Here is a 19709-nt window from a genome sequence, read left to right as displayed (position 1 = left end):
AGGGTAAATATAACTTTTTATCTATTTTTGTTTATATCAATAAATTTGAGCTAACGAATGGACTTGTTTGTTAGGCGGAAGTAAACCTCATAGGTACTGTATATAATTTTTCAACCCATGGTTGTCTATATATAATTACGCCAAATAGGGGAGTGTAATTATCCATAAAATTAATGATCGTCTAATAAATACCTCCTTGTAATAGCTCATTGTGTGGTGGTATTTGTTAGATGCCCGTTTTCAAGGGGCATTTAAAATTTTCAAATAATGAATGAATATTTATAATTATGACAAATTTTAGAGACGCCTATTATAATTTATTCCTATTATTATTATTATTATTATTGTTATTGAGTTTAGGCATATGAATAATAGTTTCGTTACTAATGCTTTCACATTTTTATGAGAAATTTAAGTGGCCTGTAAGTTACGAAATATTCTCTCTGCAATGAGATACTTTTTAAAAGTATCAAACAATATTCTGTAAAATAAGAACCGATCACGACACATATCACATCAATTACATACACTTAATATATGAATTTTTCACGCGGACTTTTATAAAAAGAATTGTCATATACCTTGAATATTCAACAAGAGAGGATAATAATATTACAAAAGAAAATTCAAGAAAATTAATTGGACAAAATATTACTTTAGTTCCCATTAATACCACAATTTTTTTTAAATTTCAGCTCTTTGAACTTTCCATTGGTAGAAAAAGCAAAGGACTTACATGAAAATCAAAACATCAAACCTAAATTTTAAGTCAGATAATGCAAAATAATAATAATAATAACAACAAAAATAACAATAATAATAAATTAAATATAATAATAATAATAATAATAAGCAAGACACTTTTAATGGCAAGAGAGGGAATAAAATACCTACCAATTCAACGTGGACCGGTCTTTTTTAGTCGGGGTCTAGACTTTACTCCCATTTAAGGATCTCAAGTATGATAAAATGTAAAAAGATTGTTATTTTATTTATTTTATTATTATTATCATTATGATTTTTTTATTTTGGGTATATTGAATAAATAAACAATACATTAAATATTTAGTTACACATTGAACATAATCATTTAATAACGATTATGTTATATTTACATGTTCAATAACATAAATATTTACAAAAATCACTTTATTTTATTGTAATAAAAAGGATAATATATTAAAAAATTGTAATATTGACCATTCGTTTCACTACTCTCCAAAAACAGAAATCTTCTAGAAAAAAATTTAAAATTTTTTAATACAAACGAACAATATCGTCTGCTATGTAAGAAACACGACTACAATTGATAGTAATAATTATCAAAAGGCGGACTAAAAAAAATGATTACACAGATGATCTTTTAAACATCACAAGAGATTTTCATTGACCCGTTTAAAAAGAATGATGAACTGTACTGTCGTATTAGTCCGCTTACTATACTAGGATAATAAGTACTCCTCCAGTCCTTGAACCGAATTTGACTTAAATGTCGAGGTCTTTTTGAAAATAGCCATACATTTTTAATATAATTTTGTGCTAGAGTTGACTTTAAAAGGGAATTAATTTGATGGTCACTTAGTTCATTAGCTAGGTCATAATATAGATCGCAATCTTGACGGGCAGCTTGTGGTATTACAAAATACTAAAATTCTTAATTTATCCCCAATATTTCGACTAAATTACAAAATCATCCCTATATTTCCAATGTCATTCATTTTCATACCTTCAATATCATTCAGCCCCGAATGCCCATATAATACTTGTTCTGGTATTTTCTTTTAATTAACAAAATATTATATTAGTCCTCCACTTTTTGAAGTCAAATTACATTTTAGTCCTCTTATTAAAAAAAAAAAAATTCAAAAAGATTAATAGATCATGTTTGGTGGATGTAAGTCTCAAAATTGCGCTACAATTATAAATTAAACCTAAAAAATAATTGTGCATAATCGTAAAACAATTACAAGCACGACATATATATTTATAAAAAACATTATTATAATATGTCATAACTACACTCCCGAATAATTGCTTTTATATTCACATTCTACCCATACGTATAAAAGAATTCATATAGTAAATTTTTTGATTGATTTGTTCGTTATAACTTTTAAAAAAATACTATACATAATATATTCATATACAAAAGTTCGTCTCATTCAAGTAAGATGAAAAGGGAACTGGAAGGGGGAGGAAAAGGGAAAAAGTAAGAGTTTTCCTTCAGGTTGTTTTGTATGATTGAAAGGGGAGTAAATTTTAAATATTTTCCCTTATTGGGTACGAAGAAAACATATTGATAAGAAAAGATTAATTTTTGTAATTTTACTGTATATATTTGTAATTACAACTACACCCATATTTAAAGGCAAATCTTACCGAGATACAAATACTCCCTATTATAACAACTATACCTAATACCCCTATCTAAAGGCAAATCTTACATAAACAGTAACACGCCTTAGGAGTGTAGCTGTAATTTTACAAAACATAAGAGGTGTTTGTGTAATTTAATCTAATATTAGAGATATTAATGTAATATAAAAATCATCCTTTTGGGGAGAACTGGAATAGCATTAAGAAGACAAAGGTAATTTTAAAATTAAATGAAAAATTAGGGATGAAAATAAATTTATCAAAGGTAATATTGACATTCCTTGAGATTAAACCAAATTACACAAACACGTTCTACTTTTTTGCAATACTACAATTACACTTCCTGAGATTACAGTTATAATTACAACTACAGTCCCTATTTAAAGATAGAACTTATACAAACACTCCTTAAAAAATATTACACAAACATCTCTTAGGGTATGTAGCTGTAATTTTATAAAAGATAGAGATATTTATGTAATTTAATTTAATTTAACTTTGGGGGTGTAAATGTAATTTAACCTTTTATGGAAATATCAAAATGACCTCAAACCTTTTTCACCTTTTCACCTAGCTAGGGTCATACATATGCATCGACCAATGTTTGTGACAAAAATATGACGTGGTTGAGTTCGACTCATGGCCGTCACACTCTGGAAATCCAACGGCTAGTATTCCCCGATCTTCCCCTCCCACGAGTCCACCCACCCCACCTCCAGCCTGAACCCCATCCAAAAATCGATAGCCCAGAATTTAGAGTTTGTGCGAAAGTGTATATAAAATCAGCAAAATCACTGCTATCAAACACTATATCAGTAAGCGAAAAAGCAGAAAGCAAAATCCATAAAGATCTCCAACTCTTCTTCTTTACTTTTGTTCTTTGACACTCGGGCTTTAGTCGCCGTCATCATCCATCCGAAGTCTGCACGAACCACTTCTTTCTCTCAACCTTCCGCACACACGTAATCACGAAGAAAATCGTTCATTGAATCTGAGCCCTGAGGAATAGCCGCAGCGGAGTTTGTTTTTCACCTCAACTCAGGTATTTGTCGGTGATTTTTGGTTATATGCGTGTATTAGGTGTCTTTGTTTAGCGGAGATGGGGTTTCCGAGTAGATGGATGTATTTGGGGATCTGGGTTTTTGAGGAGGAAATTGAGATGGGTTTCTGCTGTTTGGGCGAACTGAGATCTGTTTGACTTTATGTAGAAATCTGTTGATCTTTTCATCTTTCTTGGGTTTTTTTCGGTTGAGGGTTAATTAATTTGTTTTTCTGTTTTCTTTTTTGTGGTGTTTTTGAAGTTTAAATGCAGACTAGGTACATGGAGAGAACAAACTCAATGAAAGGTAGAGGGAAGCGGAGCTTGGAGGGCGGTGGTGATGAAGAGCAGGAGTCAGAAAGAAAAAGACCTGCTTTAGCTAGGTAACAAGATCGCTATTGTTTATCCCCCCTCTCCTCTGTGGCTCAATTTGAAATTTTCATTTGTCTATCTTTTGGAAGGAAAATAATTTTTTCCTGTATTTTAATTTGCTGTGGACTGTTGCAGTTGGTTCTTTGTTACTTGAAAAATTATTGTGTTCTTCATTTGTTTGCGAAATGTGTGAAAGCCGAGCAGAAATATATGAAAACAGATGGTAGCAATTGGTGGCCTTCGTCAATTTTATATTGAAATTACAAAGTTGTTGGGTCAATTATGTCAACATGTTCCACAATTAGCATGGAAAACATAAGTTTGCTGTTGTGTTAATTGAAATTGATTGTAAGTGCTGTAGTGTATAGAACAGACGAGTGTCCTTGATCATTTGCTGATCCTGCAGACAACTTTGAGTTTCCTTCTTCGCATTCAATCAAATCGCATAATGCGGGTGTGCCATAGATGAATTCCTGAATAATGACTGATCCAATTTGAAGGAATAGAGTATACTACATTTTCCGTCTTTGAATTTAGTTACATCAAATAATGGCTTGAAAACCTAATTTTACTACCCTTCCTTGGTTGTATTTTGATTCTATTTTCAGAAGTTTGATACTGTTTCTTTCATAAATTTCTCTTGATGTATTTATTCCTTGTTTGATTGCTCATTGTTTAATATCTTGTTAAGATTCTGTCAGTATACCTCATAGATATTCTTATAGAGAGTTCTGTAACAGCTGAGCTTGTTGTGGGCTAAATGGAGTAAGGATATAGATTAGGATTTTACTTAGATACAGTACAACTGTGTACTGTGACATAAAAATGAGACATTAGTGTCAAGCTTCTTATAGCTTGTTCTTTGCTAATTTTTCCCCAAATGTGATTTGGATTCTTACTTCCAAAATTTAGAATCTGCCCTTTTTCTGTGAACAATGTTGCTTATACTTGAAAAATATTGGAACAAATACGATTGACCATATTTTTGTTGCAATGGATTCCCATATTGTGAATATAAATAATTGCATAGTTGAGTTAGTGTTCAAAGTTTCAGTGGATTTTTAAGTTTTCTGTTGCTGGTTTTCAGGATTTGTTATTTATTAATAGGGACTTTGGTGCGACAGCTCTTTGTTTTTTTTCCCTCTATTTGGATGTTACATTTTCTTGGAGCCGCTATTGCAGTTTCTCAAACCAATTGACATACCAGGAAATGAATGAGGGCCACTTTATTTAATGTTATGCACTTGCAGAACTGGGATGTTCCATTAAGTTTATAAATTGATTCAGGAATTGTATATAATTGTCCTTGAACCTTGTGGTTGTCAATTTAAGAGAATAAGGACTTCGTTGTTTTCATTTTAATTTTGTTCTAGCATTTTTAGGGTTGGAGATACTTTATCTAAGTGTTCCTATGAAAATTGAAATTTGATTGATCTAATTGTGGAAAAATTTTGGACTTATAGGGTAGAAATATAGATGTTTTCTATTGTTTGTGTTTCCATGCATGAGAAGCTGAAAACTTTGAAATGTTGTTGGTTTTGATGTATGTGAAAGGAACACTTTTTATACGATAGGGTTCTTTTAATATTTAAAATCAATATGTTGTACCAATTTTAAACCTTTTGTTCCACAGATGACTATCATAGTGGTAAAAAGTTATTATTTTTAAGCAATTTGTGGATTATAATCATGTCCCACGATTGTCATCTCATTGATTATTAAAATTGGTACAACATCGATGAGGATTTTCATAGCAAGCCCACTCATTTGTTGCTGGGGGACAAAGAAGCAAATGGTGGTGAGGAATTAGTGTATATCATATGCACTGACTTTGATCTACATGCTCCGTGCGTTCGCTTAGAAGCATGAATTTAGTGAAAGTTTTGGCAAGTGCTCATGCTGCTTATAGAACATGCTATATGTGGATTAAGTACAAGCTTCAAAGTGCATAATTTGTTCTGGACATGCAAAGCTGTAACACATAAGTTATATATAATGTGCATACACACAGTATACACATACACATAAATATGTGGATTAAGTACAAGCTTCAAAGTGCATAATTTGTTCTGGACATGCAAAGCTGTAACACATAAGTTATATATAATGTGCATACACACAGTATACACATACACATAAATATGCACTAACAAAATTTGCCATCTAAACATCGGTACCAATGCCCATCAAAATGTCTTGGTAGAACCAAATTAACCACTGACGTCCTTGATCTAGGTGGATATAACTGTCTACAATTTGTGGCTTGATGAGACAATTTGCAGCAAATGCTTTCAATGCTACATATTATTATTCCATTCCCACATCCAATTATTCCTTTGGAAATGTCAAATCCTAAATGGTTCTTGTGGCTTTCCATGCTTTCACCATGGAAACAGATGAAATCATACACATCCATTTTTAGAATCTTTGGTTTGGATGGGATTCAAACTCAGAACTAATTTTCTTAAGTCAAGATCGCAACAAAAACAAAAACCCATCTTTTCAACACAAAAATCTTGACAAACGCTTAACTCTTCAAGATGCTGAAGATAAAAATACACAATGGAATAAAAGCGTAAGTGCTAAATGTTTTTTTCCCCATGTTTTTGCTGCTTTTTCAAGTGTATTTCTACCATGGCTCTCTTTGTTGTTGCTTTTGAGTAAAGTTTATCTTCATTTGATATGCCTTCAAATATCTAGACTTTTTATTTACTCGAAATGATGCTAAGGGAATTAATGTTCTGATTGTCTAATGAAGTAGTGTGTTTTATGCAGTGTTATTGTGGAAGCTCTAAAGGTGGATAGCCTCCAGAAGCTTTGCTCATCTTTGGAACCAATACTTCGAAGAGTGGTAACTCTGAATTCCTTGTCAATGCTGTTATCAAATGTACCTGTCTCTGTTACCGCTGGTTTAGATATGGTCTTCCTTGAAAGGTTAAATCCAGATTCTCACTGGATAATGCCACCTGACTATCTCCTTGGATTATTTTGGTGTAGTGGCGATGAGGACCATATGAACTTTGTGCATGTAAATCTAGAGAAACTATCTGATCTTTATTCAAATTCTCCCCCAACATTTCATGCGCACGATAAATTAGTATTCTAGAGATTACGCGGCCTGTTAGATGAGCCCTTCTTAAAATGATGATATCTTGTTATGCAGCTCTTGTTACTCCAGACTTACTTTGGCTTCAAGTATGGATATCTTTTTATGAAAAACTTAGTTGCATGACACTCATCTTCACCATGGACACAATCATACTTATTATCTGCAAGTTTTGCTTTATTCATAAACTTTTCTTGAATAGGTTAGTGAAGAAGTTGAACGAGCTTTGGCTAAGCTGGGCCCTGCCAGACTCAACGGAAGGTTTGAGAATTTATTTCTTAACTTGAACATGAGTATTGCACTGCCTTTTTATTATGTGGAGACCTCCTTATTGTCACCTACTCAAGTTTGGTATAAGATTTTAAATCTTTGTGAGTACTTTTCAAAATTCTAATTATGTGGTCTTTGGAAAAGTAAAGTTGATTTGAGTTATGTTGCTAAAGGCTCATCTTGGTCATGCTTTCTTGTATGCATTATTTACTAAGAGATTTGGATTGTGGGAAGTTTAGAGAGAAGACGCATGGAAAGCAGCATAAACTAAGCGTGAGGAGAACCTTTTTGAGTTATGACAAGACAGAGCTTCTATGAGGAAATAGATTGCATGAGGATGTGCAGAATTGTTTACTTCTTTACCTAGAATGATGAATATGCTCTTGAATGAAAACCTTTCATATTTTAGAATGTCATATTCGGTAGCATAGTAATAGGTTGTGCGCTCCTCAATTGATACAGTAAAAAATTTCTTCTTGCAACATCAAATTCCTATTTACTTGTATGTAAGTTATATGTTTTTGTTCCTATTTCCATTTTACAGTTTCTGGTTGTGCCTTTATTGTTACAGATTATAGTAAATTCTTTGCCAAACTTCTAAAGCACCATTCTTTATTTATGACTTGGTCATCTTTGCTCTCTGTTGTGATTTAGTAGCTCTAATATATGTTGTGTAATTATTTGTTATTCGTAAAAGCCTCCTTTTCAATGTTAAACTAACCTGTTTAGCAATTTATCTCGTCTTTTTCAGAAAGTAAGACCATATGCCATGTACTTGTTAGAAATGCATATGTATCAACGGAAGTTCTCGGCCACGTAATTGTGCCATCATCTCTGATGTCATTTCATCCGTTTCTTTCTCTGTTGTCTTTTTAAAAGAAGTTACCACAAAAATGGCGATAGATACTCATAGTTTGGATACTTTGCTGTTTATGTATTGCACATGCTTTGCGAAAGTCCTCCATGTGTTGCTCTTTTAGTATACTTTGCCTGCCATATATGGAGAAATTGAAATCCTTCTCTTGAAACCACATAACAATACATGCATCAACTGTCCACTTGTTGCATTTTCTTGATTACTTTTGTATATCTGTCAGTATTTTTCTCTACTATGTTGTATAGTTTAAGTTGCCTTGTTCGGTTATTCCTAAGACTTTGAGAGTTCAGGTCATCGCCTAAACGACTCGAAGGTCCAGATGGGAGAAACTTGCAGCTTCACTTTAAATCCAGGCTTTCTCTTCCGCTGTTCACAGGAGGGAAAGTAGAGGGAGAGCAGGGTGCTGCTATTCATGTTGTGCTAATAGATGCTAACACAGGTCATGTTGTGACTTCTGGACCTGAATCTTCTATGAAGCTGGACGTTATTGTCTTGGAAGGTGACTTCAACAATGAGGATGAGGAAGGTTGGAGTCAGGAAGAGTTTGAAAGCCATGTTGTGAAAGAACGTGAAGGAAAGAGACCTCTTTTGACTGGGGACTTACAAGTCACACTAAAGGAAGGTGTTGGAACTCTAGGAGATCTCACATTTACAGATAATTCCAGCTGGATAAGGAGCAGGAAGTTCAGACTTGGTTTGAAAGTTGCATCAGGATTTTGTGAGGGCGTGCGCATACGGGAAGCAAAGACTGAAGCTTTTACCGTCAAAGATCACAGAGGGGAATGTATGTAATTCTAAAAGAAAATTTTTCAGTTCTCAGCCAAAACCCAAGCATATGAACATGTTGGTATCAATACAAATAAAATACACAGATGAACTTAGATGACATTTAGATAAATCAGGACTACAAGTTCAAACATGGCAATTAAAAAATAGATATGCAACAGTGAGATAGAGGGGCATATGATATCAAGATTGATATGTGGAATTAGTATGATATTACAAGTAGCAATCTGATGTGTGATTTCCAGATGTCAAGTTCAAGTCAACTATATGCACTTTTTTGTTATCACCATTGTATATCACAAGTATTTTAGAGGATTTTTGAAGATAGAGGAATCGAAAGAAAGATAAGAGACAGGGATTAAAGGAAAAGAGAGAGATTAGGAAAATGAATTTTTATTTATTTTTATTCTTTTTGGTATGTATTTGTGTGTGTGTGTGTGTGTGTTTTTTTTTTTCCAAAGCATTTGTATGTTCCTTCAACCTTGTTTACATGTCTTCAGGCTGGGTTAGGCAGTGCATGCATTTTAGTTTCTTACCAGCTAGAAATATTTACTGAAGTGTTTTCAATTCTTACAGTGTACAAGAAACATTATCCACCTGCCTTGAATGATGAAGTATGGAGATTGGAGAAAATAGGGAAGGATGGATCATTCCACAAGCGGCTTAACAATGCAGGGATATTTACAGTGGAGGACTTCCTGCGGCTTGTGGTCAGGGATTCCCAAAAGCTGAGGACTGTAAGTATTTGTAAACTATCGTGGCATTTATAATATCTTTTGGTAATATGAGTCCCTCATATCTGGTATTGGCAGATCCTTGGAAGTGGTATGTCGAATAAGATGTGGGAGGCCCTCATAGAGCACGCCAAGACTTGTGTCCTGAGTGGGAAGCTTTATGTATATTACCCTGACGATACTAGAAATATGGGTGTCGTCTTTAACAATATCTATGAGCTAAGTGGCCTCATAGCTAATGATCAGTATTATCCAGCAGATTCTCTTTCTGAGAGCCAGAAGGTACGGCAGTATGCTTCTAAAATGAAATGCATGGCCTAAAGTATTTGGTTTATTTTATGCAATTCATGAGCCTTCTGGATATGCTTAGATATAAACTTTTCCTAACATCTCTGGCTTGAAGTAAGGAAAAAAAGTTGTTATACCATATATTCATGCCTATTGTTTTGGTGCAAAAAACGGATATAAGATAAATGTTGAATCATGGATTCAGTTGGATTTTTCTTCGAGGGATCCATTTTGTTGTCAGGTGTGGTTCTTGAATCTTGATTATAGTTCTCTTCAATGTATTTTATTGGGTGTGCTCAAAATGAATTCTAGGCCAAGTATTTGATATATCTTTATATTAAAATAATGCTTGAAAGATGCAAATATATACATGTATGCATAATATTTTGATTGATGTAATGATATGAAGATTTAAAGTATAATTATTTTTTGGGGAAACGGGAGATGTATTCTGAGGAATAAAACAAATGTTTGGTCTCATTTCATGTATGAGGGGGATGGAAGCATCCCCTGAACAAAACCAAACAAAGCTGAAGTTTTTTTTGGATGTCTTGAGCTGAAAGGTACTTTTTAGCTCTTAAAGATGTACCTTCTCCTCTTCCGTTGACTTACATATGAGCCTGTTTATTTTATTCTTTCTTAGCTTCAAAATTTTGATGGGATCAAAATTGGAAGGTTGCTTGTAAACATGGGTTACATGCATCTACTGCATATTCTCCATAACTTTTAGTCCCCACGCTGGAAATTTCGTTTACATCTCCACCTGATTTACTTGTCTAACCAGTTACGGGTATCATCTATGGCTGTCATCGAAATTGTAATCACATTCTCCTCATATAAACCTGTGGCTGTATTATAATGCGTGTATTATATGTGTAGGTATATGTGGATGCCTGGGTGAAGAAAGCATATGATAATTGGAATCAAGTTGTGGAGTATGATGGGAAATCACTGTTAAATTTCAAGCAAACTAAGAAGTCAAGCGCTCTTCCTCTTGGGCCAGTCAATTATTCACATTCAGTAGAAAGTCAGCTTCCACCACAGAGATTGCCAGTATCAGTTCCTTCCGAGCCTTCATCAATTGATCAGAGCATGCTAATTGGCGGTGAGTGTCAGCTAACTGAAAGTAATTTTCTTTAACTCCGCTGAGAACTAAACTTGGCACTTCTAGACGATTGGATTACTAATGACCTTTCCAATTACGATTTGCTGCCGACTTGGTTTTTGAAATCAATCCAACTAAAAGCAAAAGGCCTGATATCTCAGTTCCATGTTTTTGCTCTTTCTTGCTATTTCCCTTAATAAGATTACATTGTTTATATGTTCTGATATTTTATCTTCCTATTGAACATTAATGCAATTGTGGAACAACTGAATAAAAAATGTTTGATTAACTAAATTAATTTCTTTCATGTTACACTTTTTACACCATTCTTTTCTTTTCTTTTACCTTATCGTTGTTGCTTTCATTTTTGCACATTCATATTGGTGTTGGCTTAGTTGCTTTTGTGATATGAGGGAAAATTTCCTGCCTTTTGGTTGGCTTATCTATTCGCAGGTGTTCTGCGTAATTCACTATTAGCTATTATGCCCCCATGTCTTGATAATTCTTTACTAACTTGCTTTGCTGGAAACGGGTATTTAGTGACGTGGCCGATACTTCCTGAACCTTGTAGCATATTATTTTGTTTACCTAAAAACAGCCAAAAATAGCAAAGCTAATGATTCATGTTCTGACTTTGCTGTCAATGTTGTGAATCACAGTGTGGTCAATGGCACGCAAAGGCGCGAGAGGTGCAGCCCTCGCGCCATTCACGGCCTATGGCGCTCGCCTTCACAATGGCGAGGCCATGGTGCGCGCCTGGGCGGCATTCAGGCTGTTGTCCAGGCGCGCGCGAGGCACACCTTTGTGAAAAAGGGCCTGGGCGGTGGGGTGGGCCCATCAAATAAAAAAAACCCTAATAATTAAGGGAAGTCCAGCAGAAATAAATAATCTGCATGCATGATGTTACTGAAGTAACCCAACGACTGTTCATCCTCCTGCCTCTTCTTCTTCCTCCTGCCTCTTCTTTTTCTCTTCCTGCCAGCTGCCACTGCTATTCCTTTTCCACTGTTGAGCCGCTGCTGCGTGATTCTTTGTGGACCTCTGGTTTTTTTTTCTCTCTGTTTAGAACTTTGTTTAGAACTTTAGACTGTTACTTTTTTGATTTATTTAAATTTTAATTTCTGAAATTATGTAATTGTTTGTAGACTTGTAGTCTATGACTATGTTATTTACTTCTTTAATTAAGTATAAATATAAATTAAAATTATCAGTTTTTCACATGTTTTAATTATATAAGTATGCTATGAAATTTCAGTTTCAGACTTTCAGTAATTCAACTATAAGGCTGTATGTATTGTTTAGTTTAGTATAAATACAATATATAAAATTACTAGTACTGCGCCATCCTTTGAAAAGGCGTACGCCATGGCTCCGGGAGCCCTTGGTGCCATTGTGCTCCGTGCGCCACTGACTGCTATGGTGAATCACATCCTTGTTTGTGCTTGCTTGGAGCCTCTAATTTTTGTTATTGTTCCATTCCTGAATTTGGATATTTAGATATTTTTAAGGGTAAATTACAGTTATCTCCCTTGAGGTTTGACATAATTATAAATAGACTCGTTATTTGAAAAAATTACAAATGCCCCCCTCAAATAGAAAATAATTTTGTATCCCCTAGACGATGAAGTGTACATTACTATTTTACCCTTGTTGATTTTTTTTAAAAAATAAAAAAACTTATTTGAAAAAATGTAAAAAAGTCTTAGGGTGAGTAAAATAAATATTCCACAGGGAATATTAGTTTATAAAAGTATTTTAAAAGAATTCTGAAAAATATATAAAATTTTAATTTATAATATAGAAGATCATTTGGTCAGTGCAACACAAAGTTTAGATGGAAGCCTAATGGAAGCCAACGGAATGGGCTTGTTGTTAGACGGACGTTAAAATAGGAGGATTTTTGTAATTTCTCAAACGAGGACGTACTGTAATTATGTCAAACCTTAGGAGACGTGGCTATAATTTACCCATTTTTTTAATTTTGTCTTCTGAACTTTTTCTTTGTGGCTCTGCTAATTTTTAGACTTTCAATTGCTAACAGCTATTCATTGTTTGCAATAGTTGTTTTTTTGGTCCATGCTTTTTCCGCAACTCTTTGCTATTGAATTCTATGTGAAGACCAAGAAATTGGGAAGTCTAGAATTGTAGGTTGCTGGCTGAATCTTGTGAGATGGAGGGAGGACTATTCTCCACTGGTTGCCCCCCCTCCCTGTCTGCTCTTTTAAGTTGGTGACTCTCTTGACTAGTAACTTGAATTTGGCATTGAACACTCATTTTTAGGCCCGATCAACATGTGCATTATGATTGGTGCAGCAAAGTGCTGAGTGGTTAACATTTTATTCTGCCAAACCAGGTTTGGGTTATAATGACAACATGACTGCCAGATACTCCACCCAGTCTCAGCTTATAAATTCGAGTTCACGCACCCAGTTTGAACCCGCCAGTTTTACTCAGCATGACCAACAGGTCAACCAGCCCAACCAAATTGATAGTGCTCCGTATGATAGTAGGGTTGGCCTTGCCCTTGGTCCCCCTCAATCATCATCATCATCCTCCTTCCAAGCAAGCAATGCATCTCTTCAGCAAGCCAGCCTTAATCCTTTTGAAGACTGGTCCACTAACCGGGATAAGGGCGTAGATGACTTCTTGTCAGAGGAGGAAATTCGTATGAGAAGTCATGAAATGCTTGAGAATGAAGATATGCAGCACTTGCTTAGGCTTTTCAGCATGGGAGGCCATGCCTCTGTTAATGTGCCTGAAGATGGGTACAACTTCCCTTCGTACATGCCGTCTCCGTCTCCTGGTTTCAGTTATGGTGAGGATCGAACCCGGTCTGGGAAGGCTGTTGCAGGTTGGCTTAAGATTAAGGCTGCAATGAGGTGGGGCATCTTTATCAGGAAGAAAGCTGCTGAAAGAAGGGCTCGCATTGTGGAGTTGGAGGATGAATAAATATTGTTCAGAAAATAGAGTTCAGCATTGTTAACTACCACATTTGACAACTTCTGAAACTCTTGTTCAGTGCCAGTAGGACTCAGAGCTGCATGAGAATATATGTATTCTCAGGAGTCTTGAAGACCTTTATTGCATGTTTCAAAATTCAATCATTTCATGTACAGTCACCCTGTACTGTAAGTTGCTTGCTTATAAGACGCCATATCAACTTGGTTGTTGCTTACTTTCTGTGTATGTATGGTGAGCATGTATTGATCTAAAATGATGACTTTGAATTGCTTTTCGTTTCTGTAGGATTTCCATGTCTAATTATGATAATTTCTTCCAAGTTTCGTGTATTCTGAATCTGATTATAACTTATTGTTCTATTGTATTGGTCTCTCTCTCTCTCTCCACCCCACTTTTGATGGGATTTGTAGTATACTCACCGCACAGCCACGTCACAAGACACGGAAATTCACTCTTGTGGCTTGTATTAAAGATGACATATGCGCTGTTACGACTCTTTCTCACCAGGGATTAAATCAATCAGTGTTATTTCTACATGCGAACGCGTAATGAGTTCTCTGCCCATTGTGATACTTTTACCGTGGAATTCTGGTTTGACTGTCCCTTATTCACACATGAATGTTGGCTGGTTTAAAACAATTTTTTGTCTCCGAAACAGGCTGTTAATACATGCGGTGGTTGCAAATTTAGGTCAAAGATTTGATAGACGGAATATTTATAACTTAACCATCTACCCCTCGAAAAATTTTAACTCAAATCGAGTTTAGTCGGATTTGACCAATTATTTGGTAAGTGTACTGATTAGTGTATAGTTCAGAAAAGTGACCAATCACATGATAAGTGTAATACTAGTACATATGATTGGTATACAATTTTAGAAAAAGTAATTCTTTATATATATAGTAAGTGCATAACATTTTCTGTGTGAGCAATTTTGTTTAGCTAAACCTGATTTAGTTAACAAAAAATTCCTATTCCTTTTTCCATTTTATACTGGATATGATATACATGCATATATATGCATTTGAATTTATTGAAGCCCTTTTCTTGATTTGTATTCTTGGCTCGTGTACGCGTTCCCTTCTCTTCAAGAACTAAAATTTGCATGCCTGAGAAGGAACATCAATCCTGGTTTCACCTCTATCACCCTCTTCAACGATTCAGATTTCCCAGCAGTTGATAACTTTTCAAAATCATGTTCTAGAAAATGTGCAGCTGTTAATGCATGCAACTCCCAGTGCGCTCTTCATAAATAAATGCACGTGCATTGAGTGAGTTTCCCAAAATATGCAGACTATAGATCTTTCAGATTTCTTGATTTGTTGTATAATGACATACATCTAGTGAAGAAATATACACAAAAAGAAAAAGAAAAAAGAATCAAAGAATACTACAACCTTGAATACAGAAATGTACTGTCTATGCCTGTGAACTATTTCTATTTGCCAAGAATGTAATGAAATACACTATATATCTATATCATCTCTCTTTATGTGCATCATGACACAGTGGTAGTGCATTCTGCTGGTAAACCGTGTATGAATCGCTTGGTGTCGTTGCAGTAATTGTATACCATGTAATTCTTCTTGACCCACTTCAATCTTTCTTGGCTTGATGTATCCAGTTCTCTGTCTAGCCATGCATTGCTGCTGTTTGAAGTTGAAGCAGGGATAGGGTGCTTAGCAGTGCAGGACGAGGAGCCGGCGGACCAAATGCAGGCGTCGGCCTTGAAATTTCTGTAGGAGGCTGTGAATGGAGCCTGACTCCAATCTATCTTCACACGGCCACCTCTTGTTGCCCAATCGTCGGCCTTCCTCATCGGCTGCTTTTTCGGGTAAGGAACTCCTATGGACTCTAAATTCTTGTACTCTCTGATGGGCGTCCCATCTACTGAGAATCTGTGAATGAACCAAGAAATACCATCAGATTGTGAGAATTTCAACTGTTAAATAGCATTGGGCGTCCCATCAGCCCAATGCTATGCCGGCGTGCCCGGCAGACCGTCTAGTCCCGGGGCTATTGACCGTTTTGCAAGATTCACAGGATCAATTCATAAAATCAGTCCAACAATTGTATAAAAAGATAGGTAATTTAAATACCATCAGTACTTACATGATTCTCTGGGGATTCCAGAGGATTGAATAGGTGTGGAAATCAGCAGTCGGATCGAACCAGAGGTAAATCTGCTGTTCCCTGCCGCCTCCTCCCTGGGTGAACACATTTGTCTGTAGAATATAAGGGTCACCACTCAGGTTCCCCAAGAACTCGAAATCGATCTCATCATGCTTCGGCCCTAGTGAAGACAACTGCAGATCACGACGAATTTGCGTTGGTGATTTTCACAACAATGTAGCAGACAGAACTAATGCTGGAAAAACAGGCGGCCTAAAACTTACGAAGTAGGCAGCGACAGTCCCGGCCGAGTTTCCATGGACCAGTTTGAGCTGCATATCGATCTTTCCAAACATGTACTCGTTCTTGGACTGGAACCCTGAGCCCGACACCCTGTCAAGCGAGAGCGTCAGAAGCTCCCCACCTTTGAGGATTTTCGCACGGCCATCGCCCCACGTTACATCCACATCTTGGTGGAAATTACCGGCAGATGCTGCCGAAACGAAACCGAGCACCAGAACAGGCAGAAGAAGAGCTGCTAGAGAAGAATCCGAACCCATTGACAGAGAAATAACGAGGTGTTGATTCTTGTGAGTAGGAGACTGAGAATTAGACCCTTGTCTTTGATGCTTAGAGTCTTGGTGAGCTATTTTTATAGGTGGGAAAGACAAAGGAAGGCGGTTGGGGAGGGAATCAAGAAGAAAAGTGTTAGCTGGAGACAGATAGATGGGTAATAAAAATGCATGGCTACCAAATGCTCAAATCCAGGGGATTTAAGTTATAACGCATACGCGCTTTCGAGGGCATAAAAGCAAGCAGGTGGTGGGGTATGGGAAAACCTTCAGGACACAAAAGTAAGCGTAAATGATGGGGATGGTTGCGCGTCTCTCCTGCAATTGTAGGCTGTCAATGCAAGGATTTGCGGAGACTGTGGGTCACGACTCAAGTCTGACAATAATTAGTTGTTGGGACTTGGGCGTCGCCCCAATTCAAAACCATGCATCTCTCCTACTTTATTATTACATCAAACACACTGCAAATTTCAAAATCTTCTTCTCAAATAATTTAATTTCACAACTCCTCTCCTCTTCTATATTTTGAATTTCAAATCAAATGCAAAAGGGTGGGTTTGTCAAAATTCGAGACCTATTCTGTTAAAGAAAATTTTGAATTTGGAGCCGAATCCGACGAACCTGGTAAATTCAGTTCATATTTTTAAAATATTATTTTTTTAGAAAATAATACTACTATAAATTTATAATCTGAGGCGATAATATTATTGAAAGTTTAATATTTTTGTTTTTATGCATATTTTAAGAATTGAAATATTAAAAATTTTAATGTGTTTTACTTGTACAAATACTAAGACGTTTGTAAACGATTTATATCATTATTTTAGTTTATAAGAATATCAAGTTTATATATTATATGTACAAATAAATGTTATACACAAAAAAAAAAATCAGAATATGTTCTGGTGCAAATTATTAAGACCCGCAATACAAGTTTAAGGCTTCAAAACTTGCCCTCAACCGGGGCGGTTCCAGGGCCAACTGAATCCGTCGCCATCCCTAAAAATTGATATGGATTTAATGTTGCTCATATTTTGACTAACATTCAGGTACACTCGATACATGTGTAAATTTAGAATTTATCAAAATTATTAAAATATTTTAATTTTAAATATATCTTAATGGAATACTATTAACAAAACCAAGTGATTAAAAAATAATTATTAATATTAGGAAAAAAATATATATATATTAAGGATATATCAGTCAATGCATATTCTGTGAGTCAAAATTAATTATTCAAAATCCCTTACATTTAATAAATAGTATATATACACAGCTGTTGATCTATTGCATGCAATAATACCCACAATGTAAAGGAATTCAGATAATAAGATTATAATTCTTTTCTTGGGAGTCGTTCAATTTTTTTGTTGATATCAACAAATTCGATAAATTTCGACTAACGAAAGGATTTATTTGTTAGATATAAACACACATCAGGAGTACTAAATGTAATTTTTGAAATTATAGAAAATCTATTTGTAATTATACCAAACTTTAGGGAAGGATAATATAATTATTTCTATTATTATTATTATTATTATTATTATTATTATCTAAATGTCACATTTGGACACGGGTTTTATATTTATTTGACTAGTGCAAATTGAATTCAAACACTGGTCAACATGTATACGTGTGATAATATCAAATGAAAAAATTGAACCGTGAGAAAATCTTCACAAAATGTGGCACTAGAAAAATTATGCAATTCTAGAGGGGTTTTATTTGTAATTCCGAAAGTTGAAGGAGAGATTTGGCAATTTATAACAAATTTAAATGTGCATCAATCATGATGTTGTAAGATAGTTATAAATGTGAAGATAATCACGTGAGCACGATTTTAGCTGCATTTGGATGGATTTGAGAACCACGTGCCCATAATTACAACTTCTGCTGTTGCCAGTTGTGTGAAAAGATCCAAGACCAGTTATATTCACTCATGGATGGAAAGATGAAGATTTAAAACCTTTGTTTGATTCTAAATTTTCCAAAAAAATATGTATTTTCTTGATAGATTGAAAGAGAAGAAGTGGACATATGAGTGTGTGTGTGTGTGTTTTTTTTTTTAAGAATTTTGTTTTTAATATATTTGAGTTTTATGTTTTTTATTAGCTTAGAACGCTTGAAAATTTTCGATTTTTGTTATGAATAATTATCGTGTTCGAAAGTTAAAAATTATAGTATATACTAATTAATTACAGTTGTACAGTAGCTGTTAGACATTATTTCTGCAGGCGAAGCTAAAACGCTAGACACGACTGCAAATGGCTTGGCATAGCTAAAATCATGACAAATATTAATGAATCGTGGGCATAGATTTTGTCTAAACGAGCGGACTTACATTTTTAGTATTATAGAATAGGGAATTTAATACTTTTATCAAATTTTCAGAATACTCTGAAATTAGAAAAATTCATCTCATTTAATCCTATACTTTACGGAATTTTCAAAATGGTGTTAAAACTCGAAAAATTCGATACATTTAATTCTATTAATCCTATGATGTGCGGACTAAATGTGTTATGTAACTAATATATGTCAGGTTTTTTAATTTTGGAACCATTTTAAAAATCCCGTAAAGCAGAGGACTGATCGTGTTGAGTTTTTCAAAATTTTTGAACTATTTAAAAAAAATTGGACTAAATATGTTGAACTCTCTATTCTATGGGACTAAAAGTGTTATTTCGTCTACTTGATCGATATAAACAATATTGGCTTATCATAATTTTTAGTTGCAGTAATTTATAACGTATTAAATGAAATATGTACCTATTGCACTAAATGAATTTGTTACATTTTGTTGAAAAACAAAATAATTAAACTATAAAATAAAATTTTAATATGCGAATTGAACCATAACATATAAAAAAAATTTGGTTTACAAAAAATACAAAGGGGTAAGTATTTAAATAGTAATAAAAATTAAATCATAATTTGAGTTGAATTATACAAATAAATATTAAATAAAATAATCGATCAACAATAAATGAATCTATTTATCATTGTAGAAAAATAAAATATAAAAAAACATAACAAATTAAACTATAAAATAAAATTTTAATGGATGTAATTATAATTTATATCTATAAAAAAGATAAAAAGGGT

The 19709-nt window shown here is 34.5% G+C and overlaps 2 protein-coding genes across 2 annotated transcripts; one reads left to right on the top strand and one right to left on the bottom strand.

Moving 5' to 3' along the window:
• LOC105162855 (calmodulin-binding protein 60 B-like) lies at window positions 3071-14286 on the top strand. Its single transcript, XM_011081008.2, has 9 exons — window positions 3071-3418; window positions 3678-3798; window positions 6563-6638; window positions 7096-7154; window positions 8331-8824; window positions 9403-9563; window positions 9639-9842; window positions 10728-10953; window positions 13307-14286. The coding sequence occupies exons 2-9, from the start codon at window positions 3683-3685 to the stop codon at window positions 13900-13902; spliced, it is 1932 nt and encodes a 643-aa protein (XP_011079310.1). The 5' UTR covers window positions 3071-3418; window positions 3678-3682; the 3' UTR covers window positions 13903-14286.
• LOC105162854 (xyloglucan endotransglucosylase/hydrolase protein 22-like) lies at window positions 15191-16767 on the bottom strand. Its single transcript, XM_011081007.2, has 3 exons — window positions 16311-16767; window positions 16027-16220; window positions 15191-15812 (listed from the first exon to the last, which is right to left on the bottom strand). Exons 1-3 carry the CDS (start codon window positions 16584-16586, stop codon window positions 15413-15415), a joined length of 870 nt encoding a protein of 289 aa, XP_011079309.1. The 5' UTR covers window positions 16587-16767; the 3' UTR covers window positions 15191-15412.

This window comes from Sesamum indicum, linkage group LG5, assembly GCF_000512975.1.
Source record: "Sesamum indicum cultivar Zhongzhi No. 13 linkage group LG5, S_indicum_v1.0, whole genome shotgun sequence".
Classification (NCBI taxonomy): domain Eukaryota; kingdom Viridiplantae; phylum Streptophyta; class Magnoliopsida; order Lamiales; family Pedaliaceae; genus Sesamum; species Sesamum indicum.
Note: the sequence above shows the minus strand (reverse complement) of the source record. Positions and strands in the feature narration are given on the sequence as shown.

What these genes read in the sequence shown, in the direction of transcription:
- LOC105162855 (XM_011081008.2), top strand. Translation starts at nt 3,683, where the DNA reads ATGCAGACTAGGTACATGGAGAGAACAAACTCAATGAAAGGTAGAGGG. An exon ending in CTCTTTCTGAGAGCCAGAAG is followed by an intron (nt 9,843 to 10,727) that starts GTACGGCAGTAT and finishes TTATATGTGTAG; the next exon opens with GTATATGTGGATGCCTGGGT. An exon ending in TCAGAGCATGCTAATTGGCG is followed by an intron (nt 10,954 to 13,306) that starts GTGAGTGTCAGC and finishes CTGCCAAACCAG; the next exon opens with GTTTGGGTTATAATGACAAC.
- LOC105162854 (XM_011081007.2), bottom strand. Translation starts at nt 16,586, where the DNA reads ATGGGTTCGGATTCTTCTCTAGCAGCTCTTCTTCTGCCTGTTCTGGTG. An exon ending in GGACTGTCGCTGCCTACTTC is followed by an intron (nt 16,221 to 16,310) that starts GTAAGTTTTAGG and finishes CGTGATCTGCAG; the next exon opens with TTGTCTTCACTAGGGCCGAA. An exon ending in TGGAATCCCCAGAGAATCAT is followed by an intron (nt 15,813 to 16,026) that starts GTAAGTACTGAT and finishes GTTCATTCACAG; the next exon opens with ATTCTCAGTAGATGGGACGC.